The 18,720-nt window shown below is 45.9% G+C and overlaps 1 protein-coding gene across 2 annotated transcripts in view; it reads right to left on the bottom strand.

Moving 5' to 3' along the window:
- Window positions 1–18,720, bottom strand: part of LOC110531229 (plexin-A2) — a 428,904-nt gene that overhangs the window by 130,372 nt on the left and 279,812 nt on the right. For both annotated transcript variants that reach the window (XM_036988562.2, XM_090185036.1), the window contains 6 exons: window positions 17,958–18,111; window positions 11,188–11,284; window positions 8,469–8,583; window positions 7,391–7,591; window positions 1,155–1,251; window positions 54–253 (listed from right to left, as the gene is read on the bottom strand). In XM_036988562.2, the coding sequence (XP_036844457.1) occupies window positions 54–253; window positions 1,155–1,251; window positions 7,391–7,591; window positions 8,469–8,583; window positions 11,188–11,284; window positions 17,958–18,111 (864 nt within the window). The remainder of the gene's footprint in view (window positions 1–53; window positions 254–1,154; window positions 1,252–7,390; window positions 7,592–8,468; window positions 8,584–11,187; window positions 11,285–17,957; window positions 18,112–18,720) is intronic.

The raw sequence follows: 18,720 nt of genomic DNA, 5'->3' as shown, positions 1-18,720 counted from the left end.
GTTACCCCTATGGTTATGGGGAACGGTTTGAGTGTGTATGAGGTATCACTGACCTCCGTGATGCGTGGGTTGGTACACTGGACTTTCTTGCTGGACAGGTCGAGCCAGCGGGTGGTATAGGGGTTGAGGGGCGGGCAGTGGTGGCGCAGGGTACAGCGGCCCTCTCCACTACACCAACCACACTGGAACTTCCTCTGGGCCTTCAGACACATGCCACAGCTGTCCCTCTGGGCCACACACTTATACAGGTGCACTGTGGGATTCAGGAGGACTCAGGGTAAACACTACAGTGTTGGGAACAGTAAACAGCATTTGATTTGAACGTAACATTATACTGACAATTTAACACATTTGTCAACCTAACATTATCTGACAAACATACTGTAGTGTAATGTAGTACTGGACTATATTCCTGGGGGATTTAGTTGGTTAAACATTACATTCTTTAAGAATGATACCACTGTGCTCTTCATACCTGCTGTTTGGGTAAAAGCAGGTATTATGCTGTGTATCCAGCTGAGACAAGACGTTATTTGACAATGAGCATCTGTTTATGTGTTGGTGTCAACAAATGTGTGTGTGTGTGCTTGGTTGGTTTCACTATCCTTGTAGGGACCAAAAGACCTCACAAGGATAGTAAAACAAGGAAAGTGAGGACATTTCACTGGTCCCCACCAGGAAAAAGGCTATTTTATGATTAGGGTTACAATCAGGGTTAAGGTTAGAATTAGGGTTAGGGTTAGGGGTTAGGTTAAGGGTTAGGAGTTAGGTTTAGGGGTTTAGGTTTAAGGTAAGGGTTAAGGTTAGGTTAGGTTTAGGGTTAGGGGTTAAGGTTTAAGGTAAGGGTTAAGGTTAGAATTAGGGTTAGGGTTAGGGGTTACGTTAAGGGTTAGGAGTTAGGTTTAGGGGTTTAGGTTTAAGGTAAGGGTTAAGGTTAGGTTAGGTTTAGGGTTAGGGGTTACGTTAAGGGTTAAGGTTAGGTTAGGTTTAGGGGTTACGTTAAGGGTTAAGGTTAGGTTAGGTTTAGGGGTTTAGGTTTAAGGTAAGGGTTAAAGTTAGGTTAGGTTTAGGGGTTAGGGAAAATAGGATTTTGAAAGGGAATGAATTGTTTGGTCCCCACAGGGATAGTAAAACAAGCAATGTGAATGTCTTACCTTGGATATTATCTGGGTTGTCTATAATGAAGTTGCCGTTCCAGACCACTGAAAAATCCACTGGCAACTCACTGATCTTCATCCCTTCATAGAGATACTGAGAGAGAGAGAGAGAGAGAGAAAGAGAGAGAGAGAGAGAGAGAGAGAGAGAGGTGAGGTAGGGGGAAAGAGGGAGGGGAGGGAGAGAGAAGGGGGAGAGAAGGAAAAAGTAGAGAGGGAGCAAAAGAGAGCAAGAGGGAGAAAAAAATGCAAAATAGAGAATTTCAGCATGAGAAACTTAAATACCCACCACAAATCCCTGACCCTGGCGCTGCATGTAGAATGTTCCCCTAACGTTGCTACAACCTTGCATCACCACCTCATTATAAATAGGACAAGAGGAAGAGGAGAGTTAAAGAGATTCTCCGGTACTTTTCTATACGTTTTAGCCAGTAATTGTGATAGTAGCACTCACAAGCCAAAAGTCGTCTCTGAAAATGGCGTACTACCTCACATATGTGCAGATATGTGTACTACGCTATTGCCCTCTCCTTCTCTGCTGTCCACTGAGCCGGCCCTGCAACCTCATTGGATAACGCTGGACAGGACTCTTGCTACCTGTCACTCAAAGGCGAAGGGCTAAATCTCAAAGTATAAAACTCAAATTGCTAGGGAGCTGGCCCACGTGGGGGGAAAAGTAGGGAAAATGGCAGGGCACAGCTTCAAGAAGACAGTTGCTTTCGAACTAGAGATTTCATGATTAATTGAGGTAAGACAGTAATTCTGCTCATAGATGATATATGTATGAAGTACACATTGACACATCCAGCCCAAAGCGGGAGGTTTACAAAAAACGTTCTTAGTCGCCAAAGCCCCAGAGCATGTCTTTAAGTCCTCCTAGATTCCACCTTCTCTCTGCCATCCTAGATCCCCCTTCCTTCTCTCTGTCCTCATAGATTCCCCCTTCCTTCTCTCTGTCCTTCTAAATTCCCCCTTCCTTCTCTCTGTCCTTCTAAATTCCCCCTTCCTTCTCTCTGTCCTCCTAGATTCCCCCTTCCTTCTCTCTGTCCTCCTAGATTCCCCCTTCCTTCTCTCTGTCCTTAGATTCCCCATTCCTTCTCTCTGTCCTCCTAGATTCCACATTCCTTCTCTCTGTCCTCCTAGATTCCCCATTCCTTCTCTCTGTCCTCCTAGATTCCCCCTTCCTTCTTTCTGTCCTCCTAGATTCCCCATTCCTTCTCTCTGTCCTCCTATATTCCCCCTTCCTTCTCTCTGTCCTCCTATATTCCCCCTTCCTTCTCTCTGTCCTCATAGATTCCCCCTTCCTTCTCTCTGTCCTCCTAGATTCCCCCTTCCTTCTCTCTGTCCTCCTAGATTCCCCCTTCCTTCTCTCTGTCCTCCTAGATTCCCCATTCCTTCTCTCTGTCCTCCTAGAGTCCCCCTTCCTTCTCTCTGTCCTCCTAGATTCCCCCTTCCTTCTCTCTGTCCTCCTAGATTCCCCCTTCCTTCTTTCTGTCCTCCTAGATTCCCCCTTCCTTCTTTCTGTCCTCCTAAATTCCCCCTTCCTTCTCTCTGTCCTCCTAGATTCTCCCTTCCTTCTCTCTGTCCTCCTATATTCCCCCTTCCTTCTCTCTGTCCTCCTAGATTCCCCCTTCCTTCTTTCTGTCCTCCTAGATTCCCCCGTCCTTCTTTCTGTCCTCCTAGATTCCCCATTCCTTCTCTCTGTCCTCCTATATTCCCCCTTCCTTCTCTCTGTCCTCCTATATTCCCCCTTCCTTCTCTCTGTCCTCATAGATTCCCCCTTCCTTCTCTCTGTCCTCCTAGATTCCCCCTTCCTTCTCTCTGTCCTCCTATATTCCCACTTCCTTCTCTCTGTCCTCCTAGATTCCCCCTTCCTTCTCTCTGTCCTCCTAGATTCCCCATTCCTTCTCTCTGTCCTCCTAGATTCCCCCTTCCTTCTCTCTGTCCTCCTATATTCCCCCTTCCTTCCCTCTGTCCTCATAGATTCCCCCTTCCTTCTCTCTGTCCTCCTAGATTCCCCCTTCCTTCTCTCTGTCCTCCTATATTCCCCCTTCCTTCCCTCTGTCCTCATAGATTCCCCCTTCCTTCTCTCTGTCCTCCTAGATTCCCCTTTCCTTCTCTCTGTCAGCCTAAATCCCCCCTTCCTTCTTTCTGTCCTCATAGATTCCCCCTTCCTTCTCTCTGTCAGCCTAGATTCCCCCTTCCTTCTCTCTGTCAGCCTAAATTCCCCCTTCCTTCTTTCTGTCCTCATAGATTCCCCATTCCTTATCTCTGCCATCATAGATTCCCCCTTCCTTCTCTCTGTCCTCCTATATTCCCCCTTCCTTCTCTCTGTCCTCCTAGATTCCCCCTTCCTTCTCTCTGTCCTCATAGATTCCCCCTTCCTTCTCTCTGTCCCCATAGATTCCCCCTTCCTTCTCTCTGTCCTCATAGATTCCCCCTTCCTTCTCTCTGTCCTCATAGATTCCCCCTTCCTTATCTCTGCCATCATAGATTCCCCCTTCCTTCTCTCTGTCCTCCTATATTCCCCCTTCCTTCTCTCTGTCCTCATAGATTCCCCCTTCCTTCTCTCTGTCCTCCTAGATTCCCCCTTCCTTCTCTCTGTCCTCCTATATTCCCCCTTCCTTCTCTCTGTCCTCCTATATTCCCCCTTCCTTCTCTCTGTCCTCCTAGATTCCCCATTCCTTCTCTCTGTCCTCCTAGATTCCCCCTTCCTTCTCTCTGTCCTCCTATATTCCCCCTTCCTTCCCTCTGTCCTCATAGATTCCCCCTTCCTTCCCTCTGTCCTCCTAGATTCCCCCTTCCTTCCCTCTGTCCTCATAGATTCCCCCTTCCTTCTCTCTGTCCTCCTAGATTCCCCCTTCCTTCTTTCTGTCCTCCTAGATTCCCCCTTCCTTCTTTCTGTCCTCCTAAATTCCCCCTTCCTTCTCTCTGTCCTCCTAGATTCTCCCTTCCTTCTCTCTGTCCTCCTATATTCCCCCTTCCTTCTCTCTGTCCTCCTAGATTCCCCCTTCCTTCTTTCTGTCCTCCTAGATTCCCCCTTCCTTCTCTCTGTCCTCCTAGGTGATGTCCTCCGCTGCCTCTCTTGCCCTTATCTCCTTCGTGGCTGTTTGTGGCTGTGTGTGTGTGGCTGTGTGTGGCTGTGTGTGTGGCTGTGTGTGTGGCTGTGGCTGTGGCTGTGTGTGTGTGTGTGTGTGTGTGTGTGTGTGTGTGTGTGTGTGTGTGTGTCCCTCTCTGGGAATAGGACTGGAATCAGTGTGAGCCTGGCTGGAGGGCAGAGCAGAGCTTCACTGCATTAACAGTCCTCTCCTCTCCTGTGCTGTCCTGTGTAACTACCCAGGCCAGGGCCCCTCTCTCACCCAGCCTATCCACTGACAGGCTACTGCTGCTGGGTACAGTTGACATGGCTAGAGGCCTCACACCACAGACACTGTTAACACTCTCACTAAGAGTCTGACAATCATTGACATTCATTGACATTGAGAGTGCAAAATGGGAATAGATATTGTGTGTTAAATATAGTGGATGTGTGAGGGTTATTTAGGAGTTAACCAGGGTGTTGTGGTGATGTAGTGGACGTGTGAGGGTTATTTAGGAGTTAACCAGGGTGTTGTGGTGATGTAGTGGACGTGTGAGGGTTATTTAGGAGTTAACCAGGGTGTTGTGGTGATATAGTGGATGTGTGAGGGATTTGTAGGAGTTAACCAGGGTGTTGTGGTGATGTAGTGGATGTGTGAGGGTTATGTAGGAGTTAACCAGGGTGTTTTGGTGATGTAGTGGACGTGTGAGGGTTATTTAGGAGTTAACCAGGGTGTTGTGGTGATATAGTGGATGTGTGAGGGTTATTTAGGAGTTAACCAGGGTGTTGTGGTGATGTAGTGGATGTGTGAGGGTTATGTAGGAGTTAACCAGGGTGTTGTGGTGATGTAGTGGATGTGTGAGGGTTATTTAGGAGTTAACCAGGGTGTTGTGGTGATGTAGTGGACGTGTGAGGGTTATTTAGGAGTTAACCAGGGTGTTGTGGTGATGTAGTGGATGTGTGAGGGTTATGTAGGAGTTAACCAGGGTGTTTTGGTGATGTAGTGGACGTGTGAGGGTTATTTAGGAGTTAACCAGGGTGTTGTGGTGATATAGTGGATGTGTGAGGGTTATTTAGGAGTTAACCAGGGTGTTGTGGTGATGTAGTGGATGTGTGAGGGTTATGTAGGAGTTAACCAGGGTGTTGTGGTGATGTAGTGGATGTGTGAGGGTTATTTAGGAGTTAACCAGGGTGTTGTGGTGATGTAGTGGACGTGTGAGGGTTATTTAGGAGTTAACCAGGGTGTTGTGGTGATATAGTGGATGTGTGAGGGTTATTTAGGAGTTAACCAGGGTGTTGTGGTGATATAGTGGATGTGTGAGGGTTATTTAGGAGTTAACCAGGGTGTTGTGGTGATATAGTGGATGTGTGAGGGTTATTTAGGAGTTAACCAGGGTGTTGTGGTGATATAGTGGATGTGTGAGGGTTATTTAGGAGTTAACCAGGGTGTTGTGGTGATATAGTGGATGTGTGAGGGTTATTTATTTATTTACCCTAACCCTGCAGTGTGTTACTGTGTGTTACTAACCCTAACCCTGCAGTGTGTTGCTGTGTGTTACTAACCCTAACCCTGCAGTGTGTTACTGTGTGTTACTAACCCTAACCCTGCAGTGTGTCGCTGTGTGTTACTAACCCTAACCCTGCAGTGTGTTACTGTGTGTTACTGTGTGTTACTAACCCTAACCCTGCAGTGTGTTACTGTGTGTTACTAACCCTAACCCTGCAGTGTGTTACTGTGTGTTACTAACCCTAACCCTGCAGTGTGTTGCTGTGTGTTACTAACCCTAACCCTGCAGTGTGTTACTGTGTGTTACTAACCCTAACCCTGCAGTGTGTTACTGTGTGTTACTAACCCTAACCCTGCAGTGTGTTGCTGTGTGTTACTAACCCTAACCCTGCAGTGTGTTACTGTGTGTTACTAACCCTAACCCTGCAGTGTGTTACTGTGTGTTACTAACCCTAACCCTGCAGTGTGTTACTGTGTGTTACTAACCCTAACCCTGCAGTGTGTTACTGTGTGTTACTAACCCTAACCCTGTAGTGTGTTACTGTGTGTTACTAACCCTAACCATGCACTGTGTTACTGTGTGTTACTAACCCTAACCCTGCAATGTATTACTGTGTGTTACTAACCCTACCCCTCCACTGTGTTACTGTGTGTTACTAACCCTAACCCTGCAGTGTGTTACTGTGTGTTACTAACCCTAACCCTGCAGTGTGTTACTGTGTGTTACTAACCCTAACCCTGCAATGTATTACTGTGTGTTACTGTGTGTTACTAACCCTACCCCTCCACTGTGTTACTGTGTGTTACTAACCCTAACCCTGCAGTGTGTTACTGTGTGTTACTAACCCTAACCCTCCACTGTGTTACTGTGTGTTACTAACCCTAACCCTGCAGTGTGTTACTGTGTGTTACTAACCCTAACCCTCCACTGTGTTACTGTGTGTTACTAACCCTAACCCTGCAGTGTGTTACTGTGTGTTACTAACCCTAACCCTGCAGTGTGTTACTGTGTGTTATTAACCCTAACCCTGCAGTGTGTTACTGTGTGTTACTAACCCTAACCCTGCAGTGTGTTACTGTGTGTTACTAACCCTAACCCTGCAGTGTGTTACTGTGTGTTACTAACCCTAACCCTGCAGTGTGTTACTGTGTGTTACTAACCCTAACCCTGCAGTGTGTTACTGTGTGTTACTAACCCTAACCCTGCAGTGTGTTACTGTGTGTTACTAACCCTAACCCTGCAGTGTGTTACTGTGTTTTACTAACCCTAACCCTGCAGTGTGTTACTGTGTGTTACTAACCCTAACCCTGCAGTGTGTTACTGTGTGTTACTAACCCTAACCCTGCAGTGTGTTACTGTGTGTTTCTAACCCTAACCCTACAGTGTGTTACTGTGTGTTACTGTGTGTTACTAACCCTAACCCTGCAGTGTGTTACTGTGTTTTACTAACCCTAACCCTGCAGTGTGTTACTGTGTGTTACTAACCCTAACCCTGCAGTGTGTTACTGTGTGTTACTAACCCTAACCCTGCAGTGTGTTACTGTGTTTTACTAACCCTAACCCTGCAGTGTGTTACTGTGTGTTACTAACCCTAACCCTGCAGTGTGTTACTGTGTGTTACTAACCCTAACCCTGCAGTGTGTACCCACCGAGCTGTTCTGACACTGTACAGAGGAGCTGTTGAAGCGCAGGGCGGTGACACGGTGGCTGACCCCCTGGATGTGGAGGACACACTCGTACCCCCGCTGGCCAGACTGGGGCTGGGGAAGGTTCCGGGCCTTCAGGGTGATGGGCTTCACCTCCCCAGCTGGGATCAGAATCTCCTCTGACCGCACCAGCTGAGGACAGTCCTAGAGAGGGGGGTGGGGAAGGTTAAAGGTCAAATAAACTAACAGACATAACAATCACAGTGGATACACACAAACAACAAACACACGCAGCAGACACACACATAGAAGCTAGCTGGCTAACATTGTATATTTCCTTGGATGAAAGAACAAAAGCCCTTGACACGAGAAGGAGTGATGGAGAGAGAGGGGAGGGAGGTAGCAGGGTCAAACTGGCCACAGAGGCTGGTGCTGGAGATTGTTGGCTGCTCCACTTCTTCCACTCCAAAGCCTTTCTCACATAATAGGATCACCTCGGAGGGTCAATCTTCTAAAATGGCAGCCAGTGCTTTGTCACTGATGACAACAGACAGCGGGAGGAAACATCTGCAGGATCATAAAACTGGGGGAGGCCAATAATAGCTACAGCTGTGTGTGGGTGTGTATGTGTGTGTGTGTGTATCAGTCAGTGCTGCCACAGTCGGTCTCTTTGGAGTGTGTCAAAAGGGAAGTGTGAAGAGAGAGGCCACTGTCCTCCTGTCCTTTGCAGCAGTAGTCTGTTCTCACTCTCAGACAGACAGATCAGTGTGTTACTTTACACCCTGATAGATAGATAGATAGATAGATAGATAGATAGATAGGCGGTAAACACACTCCACTGTCACAGAGAGCGAGAGGAGAGGAAGAGTGTGTGTGTGTGTGTGTGTGTCAGTGGAGGCTGCTGAGGGGAGGACGGCTCATAATAATGGCTGGAACAGAGTAAATGGAATGGCATCAAACACATGGAAACCGTTTGATGTATTTGATACCATTCCCCGTATCTTGCTCCAGCCATTAACACGTGTCCGTCCTCCCCAATTAAGGTGCCACCAACCTCCTGTGGTGTGTGTATGGTATGTACCTCGGAGGCGTTGACGCGTCCCTCCTGGAAGGAGCAGCTGGAGGGGTCATGGGTACACAGGTTACGGTACTTGCACCAGTGGCAGCGGAAGGCACTGTTCACACAGGACAGACACCTGGAGACAGAGGACAAACAGATGGACAGGACAGACACTCAGGAATCTGCACCAGTCAAGTGGGAGGAGGTGGCACAAAACGGGCATGAATTGCCAAGGAGGAAACAAGTGCAGCAGATCCCAAGTGGGCACCTGCTGTTGATGCCCTTGTGGTTGGCACGGTACCTCCTAGCTCCTACAGGAAGTGTGCCAACCTAGCGCTCCAACTAGTTTCTAGTGGTTTCCTAACCTGTTTGTGTGAATAGAGGCAAAGCAGCTACAGCCGGCCCCGGGACACAGAGGGCACTATTGTTTTCTTATTTAGTGCACTTTGTTTTCACCTGGTCCCCGTAGTATTCTAAACAGGGAACAGGATGCCATTTGGGACGAACCACAGCGACTGAAGCAGAGTCAGGGAGGTAAAGTGAGTAATGGGGATGAATAATATGTTGGCACAGCTTGATCCTGTCATTACCGTTAGGCCAGTGTTATTGTAATGTGGTTGTAATTACCAGCTGGCATGGTGCCTGCGTGCTGCCATAGATGCCCTGGGCATGGTGGGCATGGGGGGTGGGTAGAGATATGGCTGGCATCCTCTATGTAGGCATCTATAACCACCTCAAACAATGGCTCTGTGTTCATCCTCTCTAGGATGAGATGAGGGAGGAGGGTAGAGAATGTTGAGGGATGGCAGGGAAACAGCAGACACAAACTTGGGCATAAGATGATGTCAGGGTGTGTGCGTGTCTCTGTGCCAATGTCATGACTCAGACCTCTCAGGAAGGGAGGAAGGGGACAGTGTTGCGTAGTCTAGCTGTCAGCATGTTTGCTACTACTACTATTATAAGCATCATCATGATGGAAGCCTTGGCCTGATAAGCTGTCCCCCTGATACTCTGTCCCCCTGATACTCTGTCCCCCTGATACTCTGTCCCCCAATACTCTGTCCCCCAATACTCTGTCCCCTAAAGCCGTTCTCACATTGGCACTTTGAAGTGACTCAAATCCCATTTATTTGTCCAATTCATATCTGTTTTTCTGCCTGCAGCCTGAACAGCCAAAAACCACCTACAATTGTAGGTGGAAATCAAAGACAAATCTGATTCCTGGCCATATGACGTGTGTCTGAACGGTCAAATTTGATTTATTTGCCCTCAAATGGTTAGACTGTTATTCAGTATATCTTGTTGCTTGCTGGCTACTCTGTCGACAGTTTGACAAGAACATGTGGTAGATAACTAGCTTGGTAATTGTTTTTCAAACAAATGAGTGAATGTTCTAGAAAGCTAAACAGCTACCTAGCTAGCTAGTTGACTGCTGTAGATAGTGAAAAAGGACTAGTGACCAATCTGATTTGGTCACTTGTAACTTGCTGTTTGGACAGCCAGTAGTCCAAAAGAGATTTGAAAAACAAAACTGATTTGAGCATCAAGGTCTGCAGTGTGAACAAGGCTCAAGGGTTGTGTCACTGTGATGTTGATTAAAATGGTTGTACAATTTTCTGACAAGAGGTCCATGTCTCTATGACTGCATCTGAAAGGGCATCCTATTTCCTATATAGTGCGCTACTTTTGACCAGAACCGTATGAGGGCCCTAGTCAAACGTAGTGCACGATATAGGGTGCTGGGGACTGATTCAGACTAACCCCACAGTGTGACTGGTACAGTAACTGGTCCCTCCTTATAGTCTTACTGTACAGTATAATGAGGAGTTGATTGTTGGACTGATGTATAGTCTAATTGAGCTTTTCCAGGCTGGATAAATGATGCAGACTTGTTTATGCTGAAATATTCATCAGAGCAAAAACATGGGAGGATTTAATTCAGAAGAATGAGGCTGATTCGCCCGCCGGTATAGCAGTATGGGTGTGTGTGTGTGTGTGTGTGTGTGTGTGTGTGTGTGTGTGTGTGTGTTTACTGCTTGATTATCTGAGTAGATGTGGGAGCTCTTAATATAGTACACTGTGATTTTGTGTTCCACTCAGACAGGCTCCTCAGACTGTGACTTTGTGTTCCACTCAGACAGGCTCCTCAGACTGTGACTTTGTGTTCCACTCAGACAGGCTCCTCAGACTGTGACTTTGTGTTCCACTCAGACAGGCTCCTCAGACTGTGACTTTGTGTTCCACTCAGACAGGCTCCTCAGACTGTGACTTTGTGTTCCACTCAGACAGGCTCCTCAGACTGTGACTTTGTGTTCCACTCAGACAGGCTCCTCAGACTGACTTCAGACACAAGGACATAGTCAGACACTGACACTACAGGGGAGGGGAGGGGCTGAAGACAGAGGGCCATGACATCCAACAGAGCCAGTTTCAGACTCTGAGCAGAAAATAAACAGGCTTCCCCAAGGTAACCGTTGAAGAGCTGATGGCAGGGAGCAGCCATCAGCCTCCCAGCCTAAAAGGCAAGGTGTAGGGACACCGTAACATATTCACACAGTGTTGATTCAGTAGTGTGGCCCTAGACTGCAGGGCTCCAGGGTCCTTCACAAATGCTGATCTAGAAGCAGGTCTCCCCCTGTCAATATAATCTTATTCATAATGATCTAACAGGGAAAACTGATGCTAGATCAGCAGTGAATACCAGCCCAGGACTGCAGGAGTAGATGAGGAAGATACTCACAGTTGGTGAACACTGCAGTTGTAGAACTTGACCTCCGTGCTGATGACCATCTGACCAGTCTCCTTAGAGTTGAGCCTCAACTCTACACCTGACCAGTCTAGAGAGAGAGAGAGGGAGAGCGAGAGAGAGAGACAGGGAGAGAGAGACAGGGAAAGAGAGAGAGAGCGAGAGAGACAGGGAGAGCGAGAGAGAGGAGAGAGAGAGAGAGAGAGAGAGAGAGAGAGAGAGAGAGAGACAGGGAGAGTGAGAGAGAGAGAGAGAGGACAGAGAGAGAGAGGACAGAGAGAGAGAGAAAGAGAGAGAGATAGAAAGAGAGAGAGAGAGAAAGAGAGAAAGAGAGAGAGAGAGAGAGAGAGAGAGAAAGAGAGAGAGAAAGAGAAAGTGAGAGAGAGACAGAGAGACACAGAGAGAGAGAGAGAGAGAGCGAGAGAGAGAGAGAGAGAGAGAGAGAGAGACAGAGACAGAGAGGGAGAGAGAGAGAGAGAGAGAGGACAGAGAGGACAGAGAGAAAGAGAGAGAGAGAGACAGGGAGAGTGAGAGAGAGAGGACAGAGAGAGAGAGAGAGAGAGTGAGAGAGAGGACAGAGAATGATGAATGAAGCACTTATTCAAATGAAACACTATAACATGTAGCAGCTTGTACCAACCCTTCCTGGATTCAATATAACCTGCTTAGAATACAAATGGAGAGACACACAAACACAACACCCCTCTTTTTCTTGAAGTCTATCTTATCAGTTTCTCAAGAACACATCCCTCCTCTTTCTCTAGCAGTCTCTCTATCCCTTGGGGTTCTATATTCCCCTCAGTACTCTATCCTTCCCCTCCCCCAGTTTCTATCCTTCCTTCAGTCTGTCCTTCTGTCTGTCTGCTTGTTCACCCTCTCAGTCCCCTGGAGGCCTGGAAGGGACCCAGAGGGCAGGTAGCGGGCAGTGAGGTACCGGGTGCCAGTCTCTGCTCTGGGACAGCTGGGTCTGAGATGGGTCTGAGTGGCTACCAGGTACCCGCTGAGGTCCAAGCTGACCCATCCGGCCGGCCACTCATCCCACACAAACACACATCTCATCCCACACTCTGAGTCACACAACACCTACAGACGCACAGTATAACCCATGTTTTCTCCTTTTTATTTGAATATGTTTGGCAGGTAGCCTAGCAGTTAAGCGTATTGGGCCAGTAACCGAAAGGTTCGAATCCCTGAGCCGGCAAGGTGGAGAATTCTGTCGTTCTGCCCCTGAGCAAGGCAGTTTACCCCCAACAACAACTGGGCACATTGGATGATGATTAAGGCAGCCCCCATGCACCTCTCTGATTCAGAGGGGTTGGGTTAAATACGGAAGACACATTTCGGTTGAATGCATTCAGTTGTACAACTAACTAGGTATCGTCTTTCCATTTCCCTCTTAGTCTCTCCATTTCCAGCATTTTAGAAAATGACCATCTGGGACTGCAGTGATTTGGCAGTGTGTGGTCCTTAATCAGAATAACAAACTCATAGTTATTCTACTATAAAGACAAAGGGAAATATCTGTGTTATGAACAATGCTGCTGTGTTTTCTCTCTCTCTCCATGTCAGATCACAGAATGATGTGATGTGTAAAGTAGAAAGCAGGCTTGGGCTCAGACGGTTCATAGTGTGGGAGGTTTTAATGAACTTAAGTACATTGTTCTCTCTCACTGCACCTGTTGGGGATATGTTTTTCCACACACCAGACATAACAGTGCCCTACATCAGCTCTGCATTTCAGCTTTCCAACACATCATCTATTTGGCAACTACTAGCGTTGGGCCAGTAACCGAAAGGTTTGTGATTCGAATACCGGAGCCAACAAGGTAAAAAATCTGTCGATGTCCCCTTGAGCAAGGCACTTTTGCCCGAGGCGATGAACTACTATGGCTGACCCTGTAAAACAACACTTTTCACTGCACCTATCTGGTGTATGTGACAATAAAACTAAACTAATTAAGTATGAACCCCAATTAGAGACAACGATTACCAGCTGCCTCTAATTGGGAATCATACACAAACACCAACATAGAAAGATAAACCTAGAACCCCACATAGAAATAATAAACTAGACTAAACACCCCTAGTCACGCCCTGACCTACTCTACCATAGAAAATATAGGCTTTCTATGGTCAGGATGTGACATTCTGTTAAATGAAGGATATTCCATGTGAGAAATTGCCAAGCAACTGAAGATCTTGTACAATGATGTGTACTACTCCCTTCACAGAACAGCGCAAACTGGCTCTAACCAGAATATAAAGAGGAGTGGGAGGCCCTGGTGCACAACTGAGCAAGAGGACAAGTACATTAGAGCGTCTAGTTTGAGAAACAGACACCTCACAAGTCCTCAACTGGCAGCTTCATTAAATAGTACCCGCAAAACACCAGTCTCAACTTCAACAGTGAAGAGGCAACCCCAGGATGCTGGACTTCTAGGCAGAGTTGCAAAGAAAAAGCCATATTTCAGATTGACCAATAAAATAAAATATTATGATGGGCAAAAGAACACAGACAATGGACAGAGGAAAATTGGAAAAAAAAGTGTCATCGACAGACTAATCTAAGTTTGAGCTGTTCGGATCACAAAGAAGAACATTCATGAGACACAGAAAAAATGAAAAGATGCTGAAGTAGTGCTTGACACCATCTGTCAAGCATGGTGGAGGCAATGTTATGGTCTGGGGGTGCTTTGGTGGTGACAAAGTGGGAAATTTGTACAGGGTAAAAGGGATCTTGAAGAAGGAAGGCTATCACCCCATTTTGCAACGCCATGCGATACCCTGTGGACGGTGCTTAATTGGAGCCAATTTCCTCCTACAACAGGACAATGACCCAAAGCACAGCTCCAAACTATGCAATAACTATTTAGGGAAGAAGCAGTCAGCTGGTATTCTGTCTATAATGGAGTGGCCAGCACAGTCACCGGATCTCAACCCTATTCAGCTGTTGTGGGAGCAGTTTGACCGTATGGTACGTAAGAAGTGCCCATCAAGCCAATCCAATTTGTGGGAGGTGCTTCAGGGGAAGCATGTGGTTAAATTGCTTCAGATTACCTCAACAAATTGACAACTAGAATGCCAAAGGTCTGTAAGGCTGTAATTGTGGCAAATGGAGGATTCTTTAACGAAAGCAAAGTTTGAAAGACACAATTATTATTTCAATTAAAAATCATTACTTATAACCTTGTCAACATCTTGACTATATTTCCTATTCATTTTGCAACTCATTTCATGTATGTTTTAATGGAAAACAAGGACATTTCCAAACTTTTGAACGGTAGTGTATGTTGTTCCTGTGTCTGCCATTTTGTTTCCCTCTCAGGCAGATAAAACCTCCCCTCCCGCCATCTTCTTCTTTCACTCCGTCCTTCCTCCCTCCCTTCCCTAGCTCCTCCACTGTCACCCTCCCTCCTTTCCCTCTCTCCCCCTTCCTTCACTTTCATTACTTCTGCACATGATCAATGTTCATCTGGTCAATAACCTCTCCCCTGGTTGTTTGGAAGGTAGGTAGGTAGGTGGCCGGCTAGACATTCATATAAGCCCCCACATGCCACCGACTTGGTGACTGTTGGGTAAACATGGCTGACATTTTAGTCTCAGAGATGGGATTACATCACTGTGACAGCACACACATACACAAACAAACAAACAAATAGTGTGTGTAATCATCTACAGTGATTGTAGTATGTGTGTGTGATCACCAATGACGTCACACATGAATATTACATGTTCTACATTTGATACATGTGGAGCTCTGAAATATTTCAGTGCTCATAAATCCTGGGCTCAAAACCTGGCTCTCTAGCAGAAAGAAAAATCTAGCAGAGAAAAATAACCTTGGCTTGGGCCTATTTACCTTACTTGGAAAGGAACATCAATACACCATCTAGTTTTTAAAAATGTATTCAGATTTTGTTTTTTACAATACATAAACTTACAGATGCACATAAACATCCACAACATCACTTATTGCTCACACCCACCTGCTCACACCCCCACCTCCAGCGCCTGTATTACTCTCAGCAATATTTTTTATTTTATTTTTTATTTAACCTTTATTTAACTAGGCAAGTCAGATAAGATCACATTCTTATTTACAATGACGACTTAAGCATGGACGATGCTGGGTCAATTATGTGCCACCCTATGGGACTCCCAATCACAGCCGGATGTGATGCAGGCTGGATTCGAACCATGTACTGCAGTGACACCTCTATACACTGATATGGAGTGTCTTAGACCACTGCGCCACTCGGCCTCATACTGCACCATTTTGTGTCTCTCTGTCGCCCACACACTTTCAACATTTACATAATAAATCATTTGACATTTCCATTGTGTTAATGATGAAGGATTGATTTACAGTTTGGAAGTATACGTTTTTTCAAGATGATTGAGGAGAAAAGTATGGTCCAACCCATTGGGTATCTCACTACACCCCCATATGCCATGTCTGGAAGTATGCAGACAGACAGGTTAACAGTACATTTACATTGTAATACTTCTCAGACAACTTTCTAACTCTTCTGGTGGTTCATTTCTTTACTATCAAATGAGGAGAGACAAACATATCACACAAGTCAGAGTTATACTTAAACTAAATCTTTAATAATAAGAGCTTTGCAATAGCAATGACTTTCAACAATTCACCATTTCAAATGATCCGTTGAGAGTCATAAAACAAAAGTACAAAGGTCTTTGAAAGCCAAGATACACCCCTTTCAACCTACATGACGAACAACAGATACATAGAATGTCCACAAGGTTAAGACTCCAAACTGGAACCATCTCTTCCTGGTACGGTATAGAGCAGAAACATTAACTCATGTTTTCTGGAATGCTCTTTAGGTTTTATCACCCAAAGACATGGTAAATCTCCTCTGTCAGTGTTATCTCATAGAGGCCCATACTCAGTAGAACACACACACACAATAGTTAACAGAACACTCTATTCTGTCGAATAAAACAATCATTATAATGCAATACAAGCATTATAACATAATCTTGCAATTTCCCTGACACTCTGCCCATGACTTTTGGACTATATAGCATTCCCAGAAGGCATGGGTTATTGAGTCACTGTTAGTTTTACACTAAGACTGGCTCTCTGCTGTTGTGCTGTAGAATTTGAAATACATTTTATACATTGGTTTATACTGGATTTCCGTAAAATTGTTAGTTACATTTTGTTAGTTAGATATGCAAAACATTGCAGAGAGCCTATAATACATATCATATGAATATATTTTCTGACTCAAATGGGGTTCCCTCAAGATTACTCTGAAATGTCTTGATATGAAACTTTTAAGTAATGAAAATATCTACATTGGTCCGTCCAAAATAGCTTTTTAATTCTGTCATGGAAATAAATGTATTTCCTGTTACCAAGTCATTTATGGTTTCTATGCTTTTAGTTTTCCATGTAGACCATTCTATCAGTGAATTGTGAAAAGCTATCCAAGGACTGTACGGGTTATGTTTTTAAGGAGTGATATTGGTTATACTGTTCTTAACTCGGAAGTTATTAATGTTCTTAGCTTTATACTTAGAAAATATACGCACAAAAAGTTTCTGGGGGTGAGCATGTGCCTCTTCAATATGTACCCACTGTTCCTTTTTAATGCATTTAACTATGTTCCAAGAAAAAGCCTTGGGTAGCGAGTTGACACAATTCCAAGACTGGAAGGTTAAAACCCTCCGCAGACTTAGGAAGGTGTACACCATCTTGTTCAATGCAACCTTTACTAGCTTACCATCCCTGAGCTATTCCTTGTCTACCTCCCCATTATCAGTCTGTCCTACCCTGTACCTCTACACTGACCTCAGTGCTGTGTTAGCCCCATGTGAGGGCAGTAATGTGGGCAGCTCTATCCGGACACAGGCCCTGGTCCCTGGTCATCCATCCTCCAGGTTTCTTAATGAGGCCAGGGCTGGTGTGGAGCACACTCCCCAGCCAGGGGGACTGGTCTGCGGGCTGGGGGAGCTCATTAGGCTGCCTGGATCACCACCCACGTGAGGCTTTGGATCGATGATGGGACCAGATGTGGGATTAGTGAATGGAGACCAGTGTGTGTGTTAGAGAGTGGAGACGGACAGAGGGAACATCGAACATCTCATTAACACACGACTCTACAGGAGCTTATAAATAGCAGAGAGAGGGAGGAAAAGAAGGAAGAGAAATAATGGTTGTAATGCCACAGCCCGCTGCTGTACTGTGTACAACTGTATGGCTCAAAGCCAACTATCACCTTGACTTTAATGGCAGTTCATTTAAGTGAATCTAGCTAGTATGGAATCGAGGAACATAATTGTTTTCCATTGGTGATTGTGATTGCCTCCTTCGCCAGATACATCAGGTGCATGTGTGCATCTACCTTGGTCAGCAGGTATGAGAGGAACATGCATGTGTGTATCTACCTTGGTCAGCAGGTATGAGAGGAACATGCATGTGTGTATCTACCTTGGTCAGCAGGTATGAGAGGAACATGCATGTGTGTATCTACCTTGGTCAGCAGGTATGAGAGGAACATGCATGTGTGTATCTACGTTGGTCAGCAGGTATGAGAGGAACATGCATGTGTGTATCTACCTTGGTCAGCAGGTATGAGAGGAACATGCATGTGTGTATCTACCTTGGTCAGCAGGTATGAGAGGAACATGCATGTGTGTATCTACCTTGGTCAGCAGGTATGAGAGGAACATGCATGTGTGTATCTACCTTGGTCAGCAGGTATGAGAGGAACATGCATGTGTGTATCTACCTTGGTCAGCAGGTATGAGGGGAACATCCTTAGCGGTGGGGGACAGACAGAAGATCTGGTTACCGCTGACCTGTCCCTCCACCTCTGTCAGGTTTCCAAAGGAACAGGTGATCCCAGCTGCCAGGTCTGGGACATCAGATACCTTCACCAGCAACTGCATAGAGAGATGAAGAAACCACACATCACACCTCACATAGGAACAACCACACATTACACCTCACATAGGAACAACCACGCATTACACCTCAGACAGGAACAACCACACATTACACCTCACATAGGAACAACCACACATTACACCTCACATAGGAACAACCACACATTACACCTCAGACAGGAACAACCACACATTACACCTCACATAGGAACAACCACACATTACACCTCAGACAGAAACAACCACACATTACACCTCACATAGGAACAACCACACATTACACCTCACATAGAAACAACCACACATTACACCTCAGACAGAAACAACCACACATTACACCTCAGACAGGAACAACCACACATTACACCTCACATAGGAACAACCACACATTACACCTCACATAGGAACAACCACACATTACACCTCACATAGGAACAACCACACATTACACCTCAGACAGAAACAACCACACATTACACCTCACATAGGAACAACCACACATTACACCTCACATAGGAACAACCACACATTACACCTCAGACAGAAACAACCACACATTACACCTCACATAGGAACAACCACACATTACACCTCACATAGAAACAA

This window comes from Oncorhynchus mykiss, chromosome 9 (genome assembly GCF_057628025.1).
Source record: "Oncorhynchus mykiss isolate SJ-2025 chromosome 9, ASM5762802v1, whole genome shotgun sequence".
In the NCBI taxonomy this organism is placed as follows: domain Eukaryota; kingdom Metazoa; phylum Chordata; class Actinopteri; order Salmoniformes; family Salmonidae; genus Oncorhynchus; species Oncorhynchus mykiss.
This window is presented reverse-complemented; position numbering and strand designations above follow the sequence as displayed.